This window comes from Podarcis erhardii (assembly GCF_964252035.2).
Source record: "Podarcis erhardii genome assembly, chromosome: 8".
In the NCBI taxonomy this organism is placed as follows: domain Eukaryota; kingdom Metazoa; phylum Chordata; class Lepidosauria; order Squamata; family Lacertidae; genus Podarcis; species Podarcis erhardii.
This window is the reverse complement of record NC_138499.1, coordinates 37,889,998-37,910,908: the sequence shown is the minus strand read 5'-3', so window position 1 is coordinate 37,910,908 and position 20,911 is coordinate 37,889,998. Positions and strand designations below refer to the sequence as shown.

General features: G+C 43.0%; 1 protein-coding gene across 4 annotated transcripts in view; it reads right to left on the bottom strand.

Moving 5' to 3' along the window:
- Positions 1-14,523, bottom strand: part of NSMAF (neutral sphingomyelinase activation associated factor) — a 36,951-nt gene extending 22,428 nt beyond the window's left edge. For 2 of the 4 annotated variants that reach the window (XM_081874107.1, XM_081874108.1), the window contains exons 1-10: positions 14,373-14,523; positions 5,574-5,663; positions 5,394-5,472; positions 5,234-5,301; positions 5,097-5,133; positions 3,971-4,021; positions 2,557-2,628; positions 1,377-1,424; positions 1,232-1,284; positions 492-621 (exon numbers count right to left, since the gene is read on the bottom strand). In XM_081874107.1, coding sequence (XP_081730233.1) covers positions 492-621; positions 1,232-1,284; positions 1,377-1,424; positions 2,557-2,628; positions 3,971-4,021; positions 5,097-5,133; positions 5,234-5,301; positions 5,394-5,472; positions 5,574-5,663; positions 14,373-14,428 — 684 coding nt within the window. In that variant the 5' untranslated portion in view covers positions 14,429-14,523. Of the gene's footprint in view, positions 1-491; positions 622-1,231; positions 1,285-1,376; positions 1,425-2,556; positions 2,629-3,970; positions 4,022-5,096; positions 5,134-5,233; positions 5,302-5,393; positions 5,473-5,573; positions 5,664-13,949; positions 14,150-14,372 lie in introns of those variants that run through there. The other 2 variants (XM_081874105.1, XM_081874106.1) reach the window with 1 other exon arrangement.
- Between the last annotated feature and the right edge of the window lie 6,388 nt (positions 14,524-20,911).

The following is a 20,911-nucleotide window of genomic DNA, read 5'->3' as shown; positions in this document are numbered from 1 at the left end:
GGAGAGACAAGAAGGGATGAACTTCAGTACGCCACCAGTGAGTGGCAGAGCACTATTTGCCTCCATAGTGGAGAACCTTTGAGACTCCAGGTGTTGAACTCGCTCCCATCAATGCCAGCCAGCATGGCCAACAATCATGCATGTGAGGCATCGTTCAACAATATCTGGAGGCTCAGAGGGTCCCCACACTTGTTCTACCTGAAATATAATGACTGGTATGATTCCCCAACTGGAAATTCAAAATGGGCACAGTGACAGCTTTCATTGGAGAAACTTAGCCCTGGCATGTGAATTTTGAATTATGGAGAAACAGAACTGAGAATTTGGAAACTTCCACAGACTCAAGCTAGAGCTCCATCAAGGCTGCCCCTGATGCTCACTTGTGTGGCTCATAGGAAAACCTCACATAAGCACTTTGAGACACTTTAGACAGTTATTTGCTCATGGTTCAAAGAACAGCAGGATGGAAATTTTTAGTGCAGGTTACTTACAGGGTAGCCATTAAGAGGCTGGAAATACAAGTTTGCATCAGTGATGCATACAAGTCCTGGATTAGTCACCAACGGAGTGACCATTTCAGCTTTGCATTCCATATGCAACGTTTCAGAAACATTTTGAAATCTAGAAGAGGAACAAACTACAATTATTTTGTTCAATGCAATCACCTGCTAAAGGTTAGCTGGGTTATTTCACACCTCTTAATGTGTTTTTTAAAAGACAAAGTTCACTTCAATTTTCTATTTTCTATTAACAAATAATAATTCTCTTTACCTCACCTTTATAATCTTTTTTCACATTTTTCACATTTAGGCATATTTGGACATTTTCTCTGGTCTCAATAATGAATTACTTTACTCCAGCATTCATATGAAATGTGTAGAACTTAAAAAATATTGGAAGAGGGAAGGGGAACAGGGGAACTCCTAGGACAGGTTTCCTCAAACTCGGCCCTCCAGATGTTTTTGGCCTACAACTCCCATGATCCCTAGCTAGCAGGACCAGTGGTCAGGGATGATGGGAATTGTAGTCTCAAAACATCTGGAGGGAGAAGTTGAGGAAGCCTGGCCTAGTGTGTAACTGGTTAGGGAAGCATTAAAGGAAGCAGATGACTCCTGCTGCTAGCACACTATTTGCCTTACATCATCCTATGCAGATGGTTTATAAAAACAGGAAATGAAATTCAAAAGCAAGGAATTTTTATGATGTGGATTATTTATATTAAGAAGCATACCTGTTCTTATCAAATGGTGTCCTGGCCAAACGTGACTGCAATATAGCAGTTATCTAATTTGAAAAAAGGAAACAATACATTATGCTTTGGACATGAACCTAAGACATTAGTTTCCACTAATACAACATCCATAGTATATATTTACCATAGCAGCCTGGTCCCCCAGTTTGTCCAGGTGAGATGCCCTGTACAGCTGTTTAAAAATAAAAGCAAGAAGATTAAAAAAAGAGTTTCTTTAAAGATATCTAATGCACCTGAAGTCCCCAGGGATAGGTCAGGCCTGTAGAAAAGCATTCTGCACCAGATTCATTTCCACCTCCAGGCATGTGTCTCTGGAACAGCTGCCTCCACAACCACAAGAGTCACTATTTAATACCTATATGAATCCTCTGGGAGCGCTCATTATAGGTTTGAGGGCAAGGCAGCATCAGTATGCTTGCGACACTCAGCTTTATTTCTCTTTAACATCTGAATCAGGAGACATTGCCTAGTCCAGAGACGGCCAACTCCTAAGAGACTGCAATCTACTCACAGTTCAGGTCAAAGTTGTTCAGCTTTTTTTAGGGAGGAAAGTCCTGGTTTTTTAGGGGTTCAGGGCAAAGTTGCAGAGCTTTATTAGTGAGAAAGGGGAAAAGTTGCTCACCGAAAGAGCACTAAGGAAACAATCAGCCTAAGAAAACTCCGTCTTCCGTTCTGGAGATCGTGCAACAATAGAGGACAGGGCATGGTCAGATTCTATTTTACCACCGCTAAGGAAAGGGAGTCAGCGATCTACCGTGATCTACCAAAACCTCCCAGGGATCTACCAGTAGATCGCAATTGACCTGTTGGACACCCCTGGTCTAGTCCATTGGCCAGTGCTTGGACGCATCTTGGATGCAGTGGTGAGATGGACGAGGAAAACAATCTGAGATTGAATCCTGGCAAGAATGAGGTACTGAGGGTGAGTGGTCCCCATTTCCAAGAAATTGGTCAACTGCCTATTCTGGATGGGGACCCACCCTCCTTGGAGGTTTGCAGTCTGGAGATAACTTCTGGATCTAGCTCTGTCACTGGAGGCCTAGGTAGCCTCAGTGGCGAGAAGTGCCACATACCAGCTGAGATTGGCATGGCAGCTACGGCCATTTCCTGGACCAGGAAAATTTGTAGTTCAAGATTTGGTTATGGACAAGAACAAACTTGAGCCTTTGCTGAGGAGGAACTATTTGCACCTGTATGAGCTATCTGCTCATTTTTTTTTACTACAAAGGGGATTTTATGCTCCTTTGTAGGTACCAAAATAATGCACAATTGCCATTTGCTATCATGTCAAATTGAATTCTCACCTGGTGAAGGGTATGCAGAACATCGTCAACTTTCCCAGCAACGTCCAGTTGAAATAGGTATTCAGTTTTACCCTAACAAAGAAAAGTGAACCATTAAAAATTACACTGAAACCCAGGGGGCACACCCACTTGCCGCACTTTTAAAGAAAAATAACTGTTAAAATAGGCAAGGGCTATAGCTCAGTGGTCCAGCACATGCTCTTTATGAAAAAGGTCCCAGGAATCTGCAAAGACTCCTGCGTGAAATGTCAGAGAGATGCTGACACTCTAGATAGAGCAGGGATAACCACCTTGGTGCACTCCAGAGGCTGCTAGACTACAATTTCCATCACCCCTGACCACAGGCCATGCCAGTGGGAACAATGGGAGTTTGAGCCCATTATGTCTAGAAGGCACCAGCTTGGCCATCTCTGCATAGACAATACTGAGCTAAATGGACCAATGGTCTGAGTCTGTATATTCTTTTTAGAAAAGCATGCTTGTCCTCCAGTCTGTGAACTTGTTACACTTGCACAGCAGTGATGCTACCCACTGCATTTGCGAGTTATGGGCTGCCCTCTTCTGAGGATTTCCAGGCCGTTCACATTAGGATATGAACTGCAAAGCAAGAGTTTTCACGAGGTTGCGTATGATGTCATACACATAAATACCCCTTTGCAAGTAACCTGACATGAAGCTGACTATACTGTTCAAATGTCAGAGAATGGAAGTTTCCGGATGAGAAGATGTACAAGGGACTCATATATCAGCTTTTTGCACTTCATGCAATAACAGACAGAATGGGGAAGTTACAAATATCACCTTGTGGGTAACATGAACTGCCCTTAAAACTGGTTCTAACATATTTGAAGGTTTTTAAGGAGAGGTTGGGTGGGCATCTATCATGGATACTTTAGTTAAGATTCCTGCATTGGAGGGGTTGGACTAGATGACCCTCAGGTCCCTCCCAACTCTATAATTCCATGATTTCAATTCAGATAAAGCAGGCACCCAAGTCACCTTCTATATTTCAGTGTAATATTTTTACTTCCCTGAACAGCAATATAGGATCTATATTAGCTGTTTTACCAGCCCCCTAGTTTCTTCAAACTCTTTCTCATGCTTGCAGTATTTGGTGAACAAAACAAATGCCTTTACAAACACCATTCATCTATTTCCCCAAGAACATTTTTTTTTTAAATAGGCACCAGCATCTGTTTAAATTTCACATTGTAATTAATAAATTAATATATAAAAATTCACAAAGGCAAGTGCCAGCTAATGCTACATATCTGCGTTCTCTCTCGCTCAAACACAAGTCTTTGCTTTCTTTTAGTGAACTTCCTCAAAAAACTTACTGCTACTGTTCTTTCAGGAACAGGCTTTATGACGTTAAGATATTTGCATGCAAGGAGCAGGGTAAATATATACTCACTCTTTCCATTTTAAAGGGTGCAATGACATTTTGCTCTTTCGTAAGAAAAGCCTAAGAAAGAGAATAGTTTATTGAGAGTGCTTTTGGTTTTTTGAATTTTTAAAAAACTATATTTAGAATAAATTTTCGTATTTGTCTTTCTTCATTGTTCCCCAAATGCTACAGTTTTCAGTCCTTAAATGTTCTCTCATCTTTCTCTTTCGTAATGTAAAATTACATCCATGTTTCAACATCTCATTCCCCTCCCCCCCACTTACCAAACCCGATTGTTTTATTATGTTTTTATAAGTGTTGGAAGCCACCCAGAGTGTCTGGGGCAACCCAGCCAGATGGGTGGGGTATAAATGTATTGTATTGTATTGCATTAATTATATTTATTATAATTAGTCCTCCTTGAATTTTTCTCTTCCTATTACTTGAAATGCACCTCCCATCACCTATCTTCTTAAAGCCATTTCTAAAACCCATCTTATTCAGAAGTTAAAATTGAAATAAATTTAAACAAAACTTTTAAATCATACCTTTCCTTGTCAAGAGACCATCTCAACAGCTGTTAGCCAGTTGGTTATTTTCCTCTTGAAGGCTCATAGCTCAGGGGTGGGGCAACTGCTTTGCATGCAGAAGACTTCCATGTCAACCCCCAACATCCTGCCACTCCTGCTCAATCTCCTCCCACCTACCATCTTTGTTTTTCAGTTATCATATTATTAGAAGACTTTTAATGGTTACATGAACTGCATTTTTTGGATAAGTCATCTTACCTGTAGCTCTAATGTGTGCCCTCCCATTATTCACAACCACAATTTATCTGATATCTCTGTTCAAATATATTTTCTGTCAGGTTTATTCAGCAGCAGAATAAACTCATTTGTATGTCAATGTTACCTAACAGCTAACACCCTATCATTAAAAACATTGCTATGGGTAGATTTCCCCACAAATTAACATGATGGACTGTGATTGCAATACTATGTATATGTATTTTTAAAGCCACACAACAAGCAAGTCCCTTGTTACACTGATTTTCAACCAAATGAGTTTAGGTGCAACAGAATCCTAAACTAAATGAGTTTAGGATTCTGTTGCACCAAACCCTTTACTAAATTCTGGAGAATGAGGAACTTACCTGATTGGATAAAATAGAAATCTGTCCAGGGAGTGCCCTAAAACACAGATGTGAAAACCAATCACCACACCAATTAAAACCACAAGCTAAAAAGAAAAGGAAAAATTATCTATAAACGCTTTCAAAAAATCACATACCCTGCATAGAAATCATTTGTATCACTATCCTCTGGTGCTTCTATTTTAATGCAGTCTCTCAATGGAATCTATATGAATTTACATAAATATACATTAAATTATTTTGTTTTGAAACTGAAGCAGACCACAATCCATTGTCATCACTTACTAATGTACTTACTTTAATAATGGGGTGGCTTATTTCATCAGGTTCAAATATCACTGATTTTGAGCAGATTTTTAATGACCCCCTGATTTTCCTAAGAGTTGAAAAAACATTTACAAGTTATTGCAGAATTCTAAGCAGATGTAACACCATAACTCCTCCAGTCTTCTCAGTTTTATGGAAGTGCTATTGTACCTTCTTTCTCTGCCATCCTTGTTAAAAATGTAATTAGCTGTATGCTGTTCGAAGTAGTATTCCTCCAGATTAAGGAGTAGCAAGGAAAACCTGCAAACAATAAAAGCAAAATTATTATTTTTTGACTATCACAGCACTTTACGGTTTACTAAAGGAGTGAGGAACGTGTGACCTTCCAGGTGTTGTTGAACTACAGTTTCTAAGATCCCTCGCCACTGGCCGTTTTGCACAGGTTCCCCACCCCAATTATTCAGAAAATATTTACTTTGTCCACAGCTTTCATGCAAACATGAAGAAAAATGTTTTTAGAGAAAGAGCTAATCTATATTTTAATGGCTTATCCCTGGGGCAATGGACTCCATAACTGTGAAGTCCTCTGCTAATGGGGGATGCCAACCTCTGGCCACTCACGAAGACTTGACGAAATATACTTCAGACCCTCAAATCACCATTAGCAGCCTTGCGCTCTCCTGATATCTTTTTGCCATAATTGCCATCAGCCCCAGCCAGCTACCACATTTTAGAAGGAGCTAGTGGGAGTTACAGTTTTAAACATCTGGAGGGCACCAGGTTGGCAAAGTCTAATCTAGAGAACAGAGCAGCTCCCAAAAAACAGGAGCAGGGCCATCCTTCAGTCACATATACAAAATTAAGCCAGGCAAGTCTGTAAAAAAAGAAAAGCTTGTAGTTAACCACTATCTATGATCTTCATAGGTGGGGAAAGTCTATTGTCCTTTTGATCCCTTCCCATTATGGCTGGTAATATCTAGTACAAAGGGCTTGACTGGATGGGCACAGGGTATAATTAATGCAGTCATGTGAGGGAAGTAATTCCCACTGCCTTGAAAGAGGCAGAGGTGCATCTTCCTTTGAAGAGGTCTTCTCTGGATCCAGAATCATAGAACTGCAGAGTTGGAAGAGACCCCAAAGGTCATCTAGTCCAAGCCCCTCAAAGGTCCATTCTGTCTCCTATGCTATTCAAGATCTATATGAAGAAATTGGGAGCAGACACATCTCTCTCTCTCTCTCTCCATTCCATCTGACTCAGGAGATGCTGCAGAGCTGTTAGAATTGTCTGAATCCTTTGCTCTTGTCTTTCTTCTCAGAGGTCAGATGGTGTCCCATAAACACTGCAAAGCTCAGCTTTGGATAATTTGAGCAAGAGAAAGCAGAAATTGAACAACATGGGTTTATAATATGACTGAAGCTTCTCTCACTTCTAATCACAAGATGAATAGACAATAATAATGCAAAGTACTGAATAAATCATTGCATGGTAACGAAGAGTAGCTTGCAGAGAATCACTAAGTGGTTCCTCCATTTATCTGTGTGGTGAGATGCTTATCCTCTCTTGAGATTCTTGGGAACAAACACCCTATCAAATTACTTGATTATTCAGCACTATGTTCCTAAAACACTAAAATGACCAAGTCTTACTACCAGTTGAATTATCATCTTGCCACCCGGTGATCATTGTTCATTAAATTTGCTTCCATCAACAGACATATCATTCCGTTGCAAGAAGATGAATTATAATGTCAGGCCCATTAACACCAATTTCAAATAACAGAACTATTACGAAAGTGGCAGTAAACATGTGATAGATGAGATTACATGAATTAGTCTTAAGGCTTGTAGAATCAGAAAGGTGAAAGGTAAGGAAGTAAGCAAACACCAGGCCTCCTCCCAACTTCCTCTCCTCCCCATGCTGATCATATTGAGTTTCAAAAGTCCAAGCTGTACCAAACTACTTCAACTAAAAGCAAGATATACACCAATGGAAAACATGCATGGATTTTAGTGGAACCAATTTCCAACCGTGCTACTTAGCCTGCAGGTAAACTCAATTAAACGAGGTACACTTCAATAAAAGCTAGGCTGTGGATTGGGCTCTTGGCTTTAATTTAAATGTTTAATCAATATGCAGACTCTAAAGCTTCAGTGAATTATGAAATTATCTTCATCCATCAAGTCTCCTTCCTTTCTAAGGCCTAATTTAACACGAAGTATTATTTCAGATCTGAAAATTGGACAAATCCAATTCTCTCTTTTTAAAGCTGTTTAGTATGAGCCAATATATGGTACCTGCACTTAGGGCCATTCTCAAGATTGCATTCCAGTTCTGGCTTCTTAAAGACATAAGTTATAGAACCAGGTGAAAATACTATGGAAGATGAAGTGCATCAGAAAGGTAAAACAAATATGATGAACTCCCTTGATTTAGTTTAGCCACATTATTTATTTAAAAAGCAGATTATGATGGAAATTTTACTTTCTATACTACCAATTTCTTGTCATATGTCTTGACAATAGATTTCTGAACTTCTGTTCATGGCATTAGGTATGGATGATGAAGTGTGCATGTACACCAGCCTTGTATTTAACGCACATACCCAATAGCCATAGGCAATAAGGAAACTCATGCAGCCCAAGTGAATGGATAGGCAAAGAAGGGACAAAACACTTTGTCCCTCCTCTGCACCCAGCAGGGAAATGTAGCAGGCTGCTGGAGGACGGATGGAGCTCTCCATCTCTCTTCTGCCAGACCCCAGCAAGCAGGAAATATCCATGCCATATATATAAAGGACAGAGCTTCCCTCAAAGAATCCAGGGAACTAACTATAGTGCTGGGTGTTGGGAACTGTAGTTCTGTGAGGGGTAAATTATGGTTCCCAATATATATTTTTTCAGGAAAACGGTGGAAGCCATGTACTTTAAATGTGTGATATAGATGTGACCCTATTAAGTTTTGTGGGCCTGTTTACAAGGCTGGTGAATGCATGCACACACACTCACATTGTGCTTTGCCTTTTAAGGAACATGTGGCACTACAGCTGCAACACTCAACATGAAAGAATAAGCCGTTGAGATTTCTAAACAGGAAGCAAAGCAGCAGCACGGACCAGTACAAGTTTATCTGAGCACAACACAATCATTTTTCATTCAAACCATAAGCATAAGGGAAACAATGACTGCATAATATTATCAGTTACATAAATATACAAAACGAAGAACTCCATTTGATAAAGCAAATCTCTTAACAAAGTATGTTTTTCAGGATACTATTCACTGCACTTACAGAATTTCCAGGTCATTTTAAAATTTGCTTTTCCAGTTAAACTACCAATCATCCAAAGCAATAAACCCTTTAGGGTAGACTGAGATAAGGCTACCTGCAGCAGTACTTGGGCCTCCAAGAAGTTCTGACTCTCTCTATCATTAGCTGAATGAACATTCAAGGACACAAGGACAGAACAACCTGCTGTTATCAGGCCAATGGCCCATTTAGTCCAGCATCCTATTCTCACAGTGGCCAACCAGATGCTTGTGGGAAGTTTGCAAACTAGGCAGTATTCAAAAGCATGATGACCCTGATAGTAGAGAGGTAAAACATAGCAAACTTGTCTTCCACCCACTGTTTCCATACCATGAAAGGAACAGTAAAAAAACAAATCCGCACATTGGACTGGAGCACAACTTTCACAAGGATTTGAGATTATAGATCAGGCATCCCCAAACCTTCGGCCCTTCAGATGTTCTGAGACTACAGTTCCCATCATGCCTGACCACTTGTCCTGTTAGCTAGGGATCATGGGAGTTGTAGGCCTAAACGTCTGGAGGGCCGCAGGTTGGGGATGCCTGTTATAGATGCATGGATCCACATCCTAATTCAAAACATTGCTAAGTTGCACTGACACAGCAATTGGCAAGTCATCCTCTAATTGCCACACATTGGCGCATGAAGTATTAAGGAAGCAGCTAGGATCAGGGGTTTCATGGGGTTTCAGCAGCTGACCACTTTGAGCTGAACACTGGGTGTTGTTTCTTTTAAGCAGTCTGTTGCCAAATGTCCATCCTGCTCAAATATAAAAACTTTCCTCCGCCAGCAACCAGATCTTGAAATATTATGATTAATCTGTCAGGAAACAGAACACAAATTACACCATCTGGCAGTGATAATCTATCGTTAGTGATAATGTAAGATTTAGAGGGGAAAGTGTGGTAGCCTATTATCATAAAAAAAAACCTGTGTACACCTGCAAAGAGCAAATACACACAAAAAGAGTATTCTAGACTAATAGACTTATTATGGTATAAGCTTTCATGGGTAGAACCTGTATGTGCATGCTCACATGTGAAAAACTGTATACCAACACATTTCTAGGTGATACTTATTACTATTGCTTATTAAATGCTCTCACTCCAAGCAACTCAAGGCACCTTTACCTACAATCTGTATATTTATTAATATGAAGTCAACTCTTTTGGGTTCCACCAAGGGCTATAGCACCACCACTACCTTTGATTGCTGTTTTTGTGGGTACCATTAGGGGGAAGAATGATTGTAAGTGCTCCCTAGGGAATGCAAGTGAGCACCAGGGATGGGAAGTGTGTAATTTTGCCCCACCTTTTATTGTGAGTTTAAACTGGAGATACAACAGCAGAAGTGAGAGTGCTACTGCTACTTACAAAAGGCAGGCTTGCATATTGGACGGGTAGGGCTAGTAGTGTCTGCTTTCTTTCTTTAAGTGTGCTGGCAGTTATTATGGACTCTCACATATTTTTATTTTAGTATGCATTTATGTTTTAAGAGCATCTTATCTGATTGTTCCATGCTGCTTCAAAATGTGGAATTTTTGTTGTGGTATTTTTTTGGCATGTTTTATAATACTGTAAACCACATTCAGACTTCTTTGGGGCATAAAGCAATACAGAAAATAAATGTTAACAGTGTGTATATACAGCATCTGCAAATCTCAAATATCGGATTTAGCTTGCCAAGTAAGAATTAAAAGGACAACCCTCTAGGCATTTGTGGCTACACAGACTCTATTAATTCCAAGGGCACGATTCTTACAGAGGTCTGAAATGTTGTTGCATGGCCTCATGCTCTCTATTTGATGATTATGATTTGAAAGTTCTTCATTAGATATTATAGGTTAGGTTATGGATGTACTGAGAGCGGACTAATTCTCTGAGTGGGCATCATCCACACAATAGTAGGGTACATGCCATGGCTTGGGGAACCCCTAGGTTTGAAGAAGTACAAAAATATGTTGGAATGGTTTTTCTAAGGAGGGACAGACAGACAGACAGACACATGATAAGGTGGGTTAAGCATGATCAGTGGCCATAGGATTTTAAAGGGGAGGAAATGAAAAATGATGTGTGGTAGGGAATGGAAAGGAGCTTTCTGGAAAAGGGCACAAGTGGTTAGCCCCAATGCAACAGGCTGTTGCAGGTCGCATATGTATTAAAGATATACAGCTGGCCGGACAGTGCCAGTGCCCAGTTCATCTTAGGCACTTGGTGACCTTAGGCAACCCACAACCCTTGCAATAGGAAGATAGTAATGCAGGGAGCTGTTGTAAGATCATAAATGTAACAAACACTTGAAATACATTGTAGAAAATGCAATTAAACTCTGCTCAGAGCGTTTTACTTTCTATACTCTTAAGATATGTAAGATTTCAAGCAAAATAAGAAAGAAATTTCCTTCAGTCCTAAAAACTTTCATTTAAAAAACCCACAACTGTCAATAACTTATGGCTCTTTCCATAATAGATCTACTAACTCTTAAGCAGACAGCTAACTTACTTTTCATAATATTCTAGGTCCAGCCTACCTATCCTTTTCTTCCTCAACCATTTCCACTGCCTCATACCCATGTGATATTTCTTCTAAGGTTGAGCAGCTGGTGACCTCTGTGTTAACGCTAAGAATGCAGAGATGCTTTTGCATCAGAAGCTTCATCTGTGAAACATTTGCATGTGACCAGTGCCGCCTCCTCCTCCAGCATGATTGCTCAGAAAGGAATTGCAGGGAGTATTGGAGTCTTCACACAAAGGCATTCCCCCGCGTAGGTGGGGAAACCACAAACAGTGAGGCCCAAGCTACAAACTGTGATCTGCAGTGAAAAATCCCCCTTTAGTACAACTATGGGATTACCCACAAACAAAACACGAAAATGCCAGCTTCAGCCAGAGTACAGATTTTCCCTTTAGTCTGCATAGATTCAAGGAAGAGAGTTTAGGCAGCAGTCTATTCAAGTAGTCAGTAAGAAGTAAATGTGGTCCTAGGAAGCTGATTACAGAGTCAGACCATTGATTTATCTACTTAAGCATCTACTTTAAGCAGTAGCTTTGCAGAGTTTCAGACAAGAGTCTCTTAGAAATGGCCCTTCTCAGGACTTGCTCCAATGGTTCCAATTTCACCTGGGACAGAAGGGGCTTTCTAAATCCCATCCTTGATAGCCCACTGCATTACACAGTGCTTCTTACCTTAGGCACTGAACCATAGAAGGAGTGTTTGAAATTCGCCAGGCACCAGATATATTTTGCACCTATCGGCCATTTGCAACCAAGTGAATATGCCTGGGTGCCAGGATGGCACCTGAGGTCTTCATCGTCTGGTCTTCATGCCTGAGGATCCTTAGATCTTGACTATTTTCACACACTAGCTACATACCCTATAGAAGTCTATCTGTTATATTTTATCTGCACAATCAAAATGAATTTCAGGAATCAAAAAGTCATACTGAAAATACAGTAAGGCATGATGCAAGATACAAATATGGAGGATATGTTTACAGTTAAAAAGCTAAGATATATGTTTGTACTTTGGGGTAACCTGAAGTTTGTACAGAAGTATGAAACATATTAAGCTTGCTTTTTAAAAAGAAAGTGGAGAAGAGGAAGGTGCGGTAAGGGAATAAATTATTCCATTGTACCATTTTTTTATTATTTTCTTTAGAAAAACATCATAGATTAAGCCTGACTTGGAATTACACTATGTGCTCTGGAAGCCTTGCATCTTAAATAGCCAAAGCGTGTTTTTAAGGCCCATGGAAGTTAGTTGGACTTACTTGCAGGCAAAATCACATACCTGGTGCTGGGAACAGAACAATGTTGCATAGTAGTGAAAGAGACACACAATTAAGACTACAACTGCGTTCAGATTTGGAAGTCCCATTAAACTTTCTAATGCAAAATATCATGCTGCAACCCCCTATCATTATACCATATGCTGCCAATTATACAAGCGGGACCTGCAACAAAGAGTTGCAGTATGGAGTGCTCCTGTTTAGGGTCCCACCACATCAGCTGACATTTATTTAGATATCTACTGACTGCCCATTAACCATGCCCTGTGGGTGGTTCACAAACAGTAACACAAGAGTCAAAACTTTAAATATTAATAGAGCACATAAATATTAACACGATAAATCATTCTAAAACATAGTTTAAATCCAAGAGAAAATACCCTCTCCTCCTGTGGTGCAAGTGGGTGTGTCTGGCTGTTAACTAGAAGGCTGGTGCTTCAAGCCCACCCAGGAACAGCTGTGGGCAGGATTCTTGCATTGCGGGGGTTGGACTTGATGGCCCTTGGGGTTCCTTCCAGCTCTACAATTCTAAGATTTTTTTTTTTTTTTGTCATAGTATCTCAGGTATGAGAAAATCCAGACTGAGGGAGTGGGAAGTGCAGGAAAGCAGTGATCTGGAGGTGAATGGAGAATTAATGGAGGTACAGAAAGTTTACTATCCCCGTTAGATGCCAAGATGTAGGAACGCTAAGTGCCCATTTGTGCCGGGCCTGTGCCTGGTTCTAACTCTCCATTCTCCAACTAGGGCACACTATGGACCCATCTCCCTGACCTTACCAGACGGTACCAAAGCCCTACCCAAGTTCTCGGCTATGGGAATAATTGTTTCCTCTATTCATCCATGAAATGTTGAGAGGGTACAATCAGTGCCAACGTTTTGGCCGGTATGTGCAATGAGGTCCTAGAATAGCAGACAAGCAAATATTTCCACACTTATAAAAAAGTTAATATCCAGTACAGCTAAATGTCCTTAGCCTAATGTTTCAATCTATATTTCAGCTATGGAAATGAATCTGATCCTCTCATGCCCCTCACCCCAAAAATGCCTGCCTGTGAGCCATGATCCTAAGTTTATAACACAAGTTGCAGCAGCTACTCGGTGACGAAGGGAAATGCATTCTGCACATGCTCAAATGCTTCACATTCCTTGCATGACAGTCCCGGTTACGGAAGTCAGGTCTGGCACAAACTAAAGACGGGGAACAAATGGATCACACCTGGAGCAATACAAACAACTCCAAAGCTCCCAGCTACACCAGTAAATACAACCGAAAGTTTATTGGCCTGTAACTTTCTACTCAAAGCACCGCCAGGAACACCCAAACGATAGAGAGTGAGAAAGTTGCTCTTTTTTCGTAAGCAGAAAAAAGCGAAGGCGAGTGGGCGGAATTTTACGCGGCCGGGTTTGCGCGCGAGAAGGGAAGCCTCTTCCAAACACGCCGCGCCATCCGAGGCCCTCGCAAAGGCCTCCCCCCCCCTTGCTTTCGCCGCACCTTGCGCATCCTTTGCAGCTTTCGGAGCCGAGTCGGCAGCGAGCAGGCACTGCGGTGCCCCAAGAAAAGCAGCGCCGCTCGACTTCCGCGTCGCAGGGCCGCCTTCGCAGCACTACGGGTCTGGCCAAGCGGGCCGCTTTCGCTCGCCCCCAAAGGAGGCAGCCCTCCTCGCCGCCCCCTCGCATCTTGGTCGCCCCCCATCTGAGCGGCCGGGAGGGCGAGGCCTAAAGCGTGGGGCAAGGACCGAGGTGGCTCTTCTGTCGCAGGCGTCCCACCCTCGCCAGCCCGGCTTGAGCTTTACCGGGACTCCGGGGCTCTTCTGAGCAGCCGGCCGGCATGACGCCCGAGCCGCCCCCGCCAGGCTTGAGAAGGGCGGCCCCGCTCCCTCACAACGGGCCGGGGGAGGAAGCGCGCTTCACGCACCTCTCCTTGGAGTAGAGCTGCTGCTGCTCCTGCCGCCGCTTCCGAATGAAGGCCATGGAGGCGAGTCGGCGCCGCTTCCGCTGGGCAGCTCCTTTGTAGCGCGCACGCCGCGCGCTCACCGCCAGGGGCCCCGCGCAGTGCCAGCGCCGGCCATTTATACTGCAGAGGCCGCCGTCCCAGGCGCTCGGCTCGGGCTGGGCTGCTGCCAAGCGTCGCCTGCCCTCTCTCGGCCGCGCGCGGGGATTTCAAGGCAGCCACACCACAGCGTCGCGCTCTCTCTTGGCCCTCGGAAACCAAGAGCCCTCCGGTGGGGAAAGGCCGGCGGTGTCTCAGCGCTACGCTGTCGCTGCGCCCTCGTCTTCCCCCTCCGCCCTGGCCAGTGCCTTTAGGCCCAAGCGCCGCGCTCTCCAGAGCAATTGGGAAGAGGCAGGGAGTGATCCTGCCAGCGCAAGGGGAGGCACGTCTGTTTCGCCTACAGGTTCATGAGGTCTGAAATGGCACTGGCTGAGCAACGGGGTCGCAGTGGATGGCGCAATGAGGATGCTGACCCAATGTGCTGCAGCTGTGAGAAGCCCAGATTCCAGGCTGGCGGGTGTTCGTAAAGGAATTGAAAATAAAACTGCTGATGTCATACTGCCCATACACAAGTCTGTGGTGCGACTGCATTTGCAATGTTTGGGGCCCATCGACATCCGGAGAGTCACGGGTGCCCTGTGCCCTAGGCATGTGTTCACAGACAGCTGTAGTATTTTCCAGAGCTCTGGCTACAAACCAGCCTCAAGGAAAATGTGAGCTCAAGTTTCTTCATCAACAACTCATAAAACGCTGTTCTAGAGCAGAAATCATTTACTCTGGTAGAAGGAAAGTTGTTATTCTACAGTATGGTGTGTGGATTGCATGCTGTCATGGCCCATAATTAAACTACTGTTATGTACTGAGTTGAATAGGATCCAAACTGCAGCAGTCTGATTGATCCTAGAACAATAGGATCCAAATTGCAGCAGTCTGATTGGTCCTAGAACAATAGGATTCAGAATTCAGCAGTCTGATTGGTCCTAGAACAATGCAGCAGTATGATTGGTTGGCAGGAACCACCCAATCATGCTCCAGATATAAGTGAATCCACAACCTGATTGGCTTACAGTAGAATTCCAGAATTAGTCAATCATGTGCAGCCCATTGTGTAAATAATGTATATAAAGCATCATCAGAGATCTACAACCTCTCCTGGACAATGACAGTTCTCTTTCTCAAGCTCTGGGAGGAAGACCTTTCATTGCCTACAGACAGCCCCCCAATCTTAAACAACTCCTAACCCACAATAATACTATAACCAGACTTAACACGGACACTGGCACCAGAGCCTGCAATAAACCCAGATGCCAACTTTGCTGCCACATACACCCGGACAACACCATTACTGGCCCCAACAACACCACACATACCATCTCGGGACTATTTAATTGCTCATCGTCTAACATTGTGTATGCCATCAAATGCCAACAGTGTCCTTCAGCTCTCTATATTGGACAAACAGGCCAAACCTTACGCCAAAGAATAAACGGACATAAATCCGACATCAGGAACCACAAGACAGAGAAACCAGTAGGAGAACACTTCAATCTCCCAGGACATTCTATACAAGATCTCAAAGTAGCTGTTCTATTACAAAGGAATTTCAGAAATAGACTGGAAAGAGAAGCTGCTGAATTGCAACTTATCACCAAACTTAAAACTATGGAGAGACCTGGTTTGAACAAAGACATTGGATTCTTATCTCATTATACATGACAAAGCCATTTTTCACCTTCTCACCCCTTGCTTTTTCCTGTTAGACCTATTGCAGTCGTTAAGAGTCGTCAACAGGCTCATCGCAGCTATCTGCCAATCACCCATTCCCACCACCCTTCTGAGTAATACCCCTCCCCACCTTCTCACTATATAGAAAGGTCCGGTGACTTCTGTTTCAGTGTATCTGAAGAAGTGTGCATGCACACGAAAGCTCATACCTAGAACTAACTCAGTTGGTCTTTAAGGTGCTACTGGAAGGAATTTTTTTATTTTGTTTTGTATATAAAGCAGATACTTTGAGGGGACTTTCATTCATTCCTCCTCACCACTATGAGCTGAATAAAGAGCATGAAATCACTTTGCGACTCTGAGTATATTTCAACTACCCATACTTTTGAACCAACAATGGTTTGTTGGTTTGTTTTTAATGTAGAATAACACTTCTGTTACAAGAAAACATGTTAGCATGTTGAATACCGTACACACGAAAAACCCAGATTTAGAGCTCCTCCTTGTGGTCATGTATGGTTACAACACATAACGTCCTTAAATGAAACACAGAGCAGGTACTTCATCTTGAAGTTAGTTAATTAGAAAGTTAGTTCAATAAAAGCACTTCATTAAGGATTGACTGCCGCAGAAATAAGTTCTCTTAAGCAATTAAAATTGGTTAGCTTAGTGGCTAATTGAAGACAAATGTCTCCTTGCAAACAGAGATTACTTGTTTTTCTTTACAGTCATGATCCATTACCATGAGATCATGGGTTGCTGTTGGCTTTAGTTCAGTTCCCTTTTTAACCTTTGGTGATGGAGGAATCACATGTTAAACAATCCTATGTATGTAAGAAGATGCGATAATTTATTTTTATTCTAAGATGCCTAGGGCCATCTTTACCCGGGGGGTACAAGGGGTGCGGGACACCTGGGCGCTGAATTTTGGGGGGTGCCAGGCGCCTGCTGCTGAAGCCGCCTAAGTGTATTGTATTGAGCTGCTATGTGGCAGCGGGGTCAGAGGCACCTTTGACACGACTGATCTCGCTCTGCCTGCCTGCCACTGAAAGACTGACCTAGATAGCTCTCCCACGCATGTGCACAGTGCCCGCCCGTCTCATCTTTCAGACACTTCCCTACAACCGTAAGCGCATGCATGGAGTCTTTACACCAACTCCCAATGGGTTCTTTGTCTTCTTTAGAAAAGCTGGTTTTAAACAAAAAACACAAAAAACCCCTCCTTTTGGAACCGTGCAGGCACGAGCTGTATTTATCAAATGATAATACAGTGGTACCTTGGGTTACATACGCTTCAGGTTACAGACTCCGCTAACCCAGAAATAATATCTCAGAAATGAGAACAGAAATCGTGCTCCAGCGGCGCGGCGGCAGTGGGAGGCCCCATTAGCTAAAGTGGTGCTTCAGGTTAAGAACAGTTTCAGGTTAAGAACAGACCTCCGGAACGAATTAAGTACTTAACCTGAGGTACCACTGTAGTGACATAAGCATAATAAAGGTTTATGGGGGGGGGGGGGCTAAACTAAATTTGGGAGTGCTGGGTGGATCTTTGCACCCTGGCGGCACATATGCTAAAGATGGCCCTGAAAATGCCACAAGACTGTGCTGATTAAAAAGTTATGTGACTGAAGAAGATTTCCATGTGTGGTCCTGCATGGAATCATTTTCAAAAGGGAAGCATTGGTGAAAACCAAATGTCTCGTTGGAACAAGACCACAAGACAAATCCAGACTGTAACCCTTTTAAAGTGATGTTTTTGTTTGTTTTGCTATATTAACAGTGCAATCACATGAATACATTCACTGGGAAGCAAATTCCATGGGATTTACTCCCAGGTAAGTCTGCCCAGGACTGCAGCCTAAGACCACAATCCTGAACATATTCACAAGGGAGTTGGTAAGATTTGTTTCTGAGTAACCGTGCTTAAGATGGCAACTGCACATCACACTATAACATACTGATTTTTCTAGATATATATGCTATCCTCATGATGTTCGCTATCTAATATTTCAACGAAATGTTGTGAAGTAGTACATGCTGAAGACACCCAAACATCTGTGCAAGCACAGAGCTACATTTTGACTGGATGCAGCTAATGGAACCATAACACTTGAAAGGCATAAATAACTGGGTTACAGCAGAGGCACTTCCACCATGCAATGATAAGGTAAAAAATGAAGAAATGGGTCCCCAAATGCACGTTTGGGTTGGAAAAGTTTGAAGATCCCTCATCTAGGTCATTATTGATTACACTGACATGGGTGTCTCTCCATGATTTTGGGCAGGGTTCTGTCCCAGTCCTGCCTGAAGGTGCATGGGATTGAATCTGACCTCCTGCATGCAGTGAATGAATGAATGAATCTTTATTTGTGTCAGCCACTGGCCATAGCAACAAAACAGCAAAGCAATATACAAAGAACAGAAATAAAAAGTCAATTATATAAAACACACTTTAGGGTCCTGAATAGTGGACCTTATTCTGATTGCCCCAGCTAAAAACCTTGCAACCTTTGCATTGTGCCAATCTGCATGCAGTGACACTGAGCTACACCCCTTCCCCATGATCAGTACAGTTTTGTGGAGGCACACAAACAAGCACACATGTTTCCATAGCCACACGCTGGTTAAACTACATCAGTGGAAAAATATTTATTTGCGCACATGCTGATATTGGCTGGTAAAGTAGCTGAGGATGAGCTAGCATAATAGCAGGACCAGAATCAATGTGGCATCAGGGTCACCAGGGATGCCCATGGGAATAAGGGCAAGCTTGCAGCTTCTGTTGGAAGGAGGCTGAGAGATCAATGCCTCCACAGGCATGGTGTTTTACAAAGAAATATTCAGAGCCTTTTCTCATTTTTGGACACTTGATGGCACTAAACTAACACAATATACATCTTAACCCAACATTGGAAGGTGCTATGCCATAATGTAAACTGGTAATGTTAATGTTTGTGTTTCGTGTTCTTTGGGGCTAGATTTTGGCAATGGAAGAATATACTTAAAAATTCATCAAAATACAGCAGGCAAGTCCTAATCGGAAATGAATGAACAAATTACAAAACCTCCACCAACCCCTTGATATCGACATGCTTAAAAAACCTATTTGCTCAGTTTTTGTATTGTTAATCTGGTGAAGCCTCATCATGTTTCCAACCTCGTTTCTTTTTAACTCCCTCGTACAAAATTCTGTGAAGACTCTAAGCAACTGCCATTTCCAGTATCCTGCTAGGCTTTTCTGGCAAAATAATAAGAATAATTTATTATTTATACCCCGCCCATCTGGCTGACTTTCCCCAGCCACTCTGGGCAGCTCCCAATCTAAATGTTAAAAACAGTACAGCATTAAATATTAAAAAGTTCCCTGAACAGGGCTGCTGTCAGATGTCTTTTAAAGATAGGATAGCTGCTTATTTCCTTCACATCTGAAAGGAGGGTGTTCCACAGGGTGGGCACCACTACCAAGAAGGCCCTCTGTCTGGTTCCCTGTAACCTCACTTCTCGCAATGAGGGAACCGCCAGAAGGCCCTCGGCGCTGGATCTCAGTGTCCGGGCTGAACGATGGGGGTGGAGACACTCCTTCAGGTATACAGGAAGACAGAGCACAATTATTGTGCTGCCTTACCATTTTCCAGGTTCCCCCAATCCCATTTAACAACATTTCTGTCTAAAGATATATAATGGTGGCACCAGGCAAGCCTCCGGTGGTGGACTTTGGGATTTCAAATTTCAGCAGCACCTTGTGCAACACAAAAACTTGTTCCCCCCCACCTCACCTTTTGTTCTAAGTCATTGTTCCAGTGGCCCCTGCAGGGCCCTCTTGGCTTGGTGCCCATTGCAGGTGAACTGGCCATGCTGCTTCTGAAGGCCCCCTGGGGAGAGCATTTGACAAGCAAGGAGCCCATGCAGAAAAGGCTCGTTCTCATGTTGCTACCCTCTGGACTTCTTGTGAAGGAGACACATGAAGAAGGGCCTCAGATGACAATCTCAGGGTCTGGGTTGGTTCATAAAGGGAGAGGTGGTCCTTGAGGCATTGTGGTCCTGAGCAATTTAAGGCTTTATCGGTCAAAACCAGGAATTTGAATTGGGCCTGGACACTAATTGGCAGCCAGTGCAGTCGGACCAGGATCAGTGTAATATGCTCAAACCATCTTGCCCAGTGAGCAACCTGGTTGCAAAATTCTGCACCAGCGGAAGCTTCCAAAACATATACATCTTGCAGTAATCTCATTTACAGGTTACCAGAGCATAGGCAACAGAAGTTAGGCTATCCCTTTCCAGCTGAAGCTAATGGAAGGCCACCTGAGCCTCAAGCAACAGTATTGGCTCCGGAAATACCCATAAGCTACATACCTATCAAAGGACACAGGTGGCGCTGTGGTCTAAACCAGAGCCTAGGGCTTGCCAATCAGAAGGTTGGTGGTTCAAATCCCCGAGATGGGGTGAGCTCCCGTTGCTCTGTCCCTGCTCCTGCCAACCTAGCAGTTTGAAAGCGCGTCAAAGTAAATGGCGTTTCCGTGCGCTGCTCTGGTTCACCAGAAGTGGCTTAGTCATGCTGGCCACATGACCCGGAAACTGTCTGTGGAGAAACGCTGGCTCCCTCGGCCTATAGAGCAAGATGAGTGCCGCAACCCCAGAGTCATTCGCGACTGGACCTAACAGTCAGGGGTCCCTTTACCTTTTTACATACCTATCTAGTGTAAACCCATCAAGAGCAGGCAATAGAAACATCAACAATC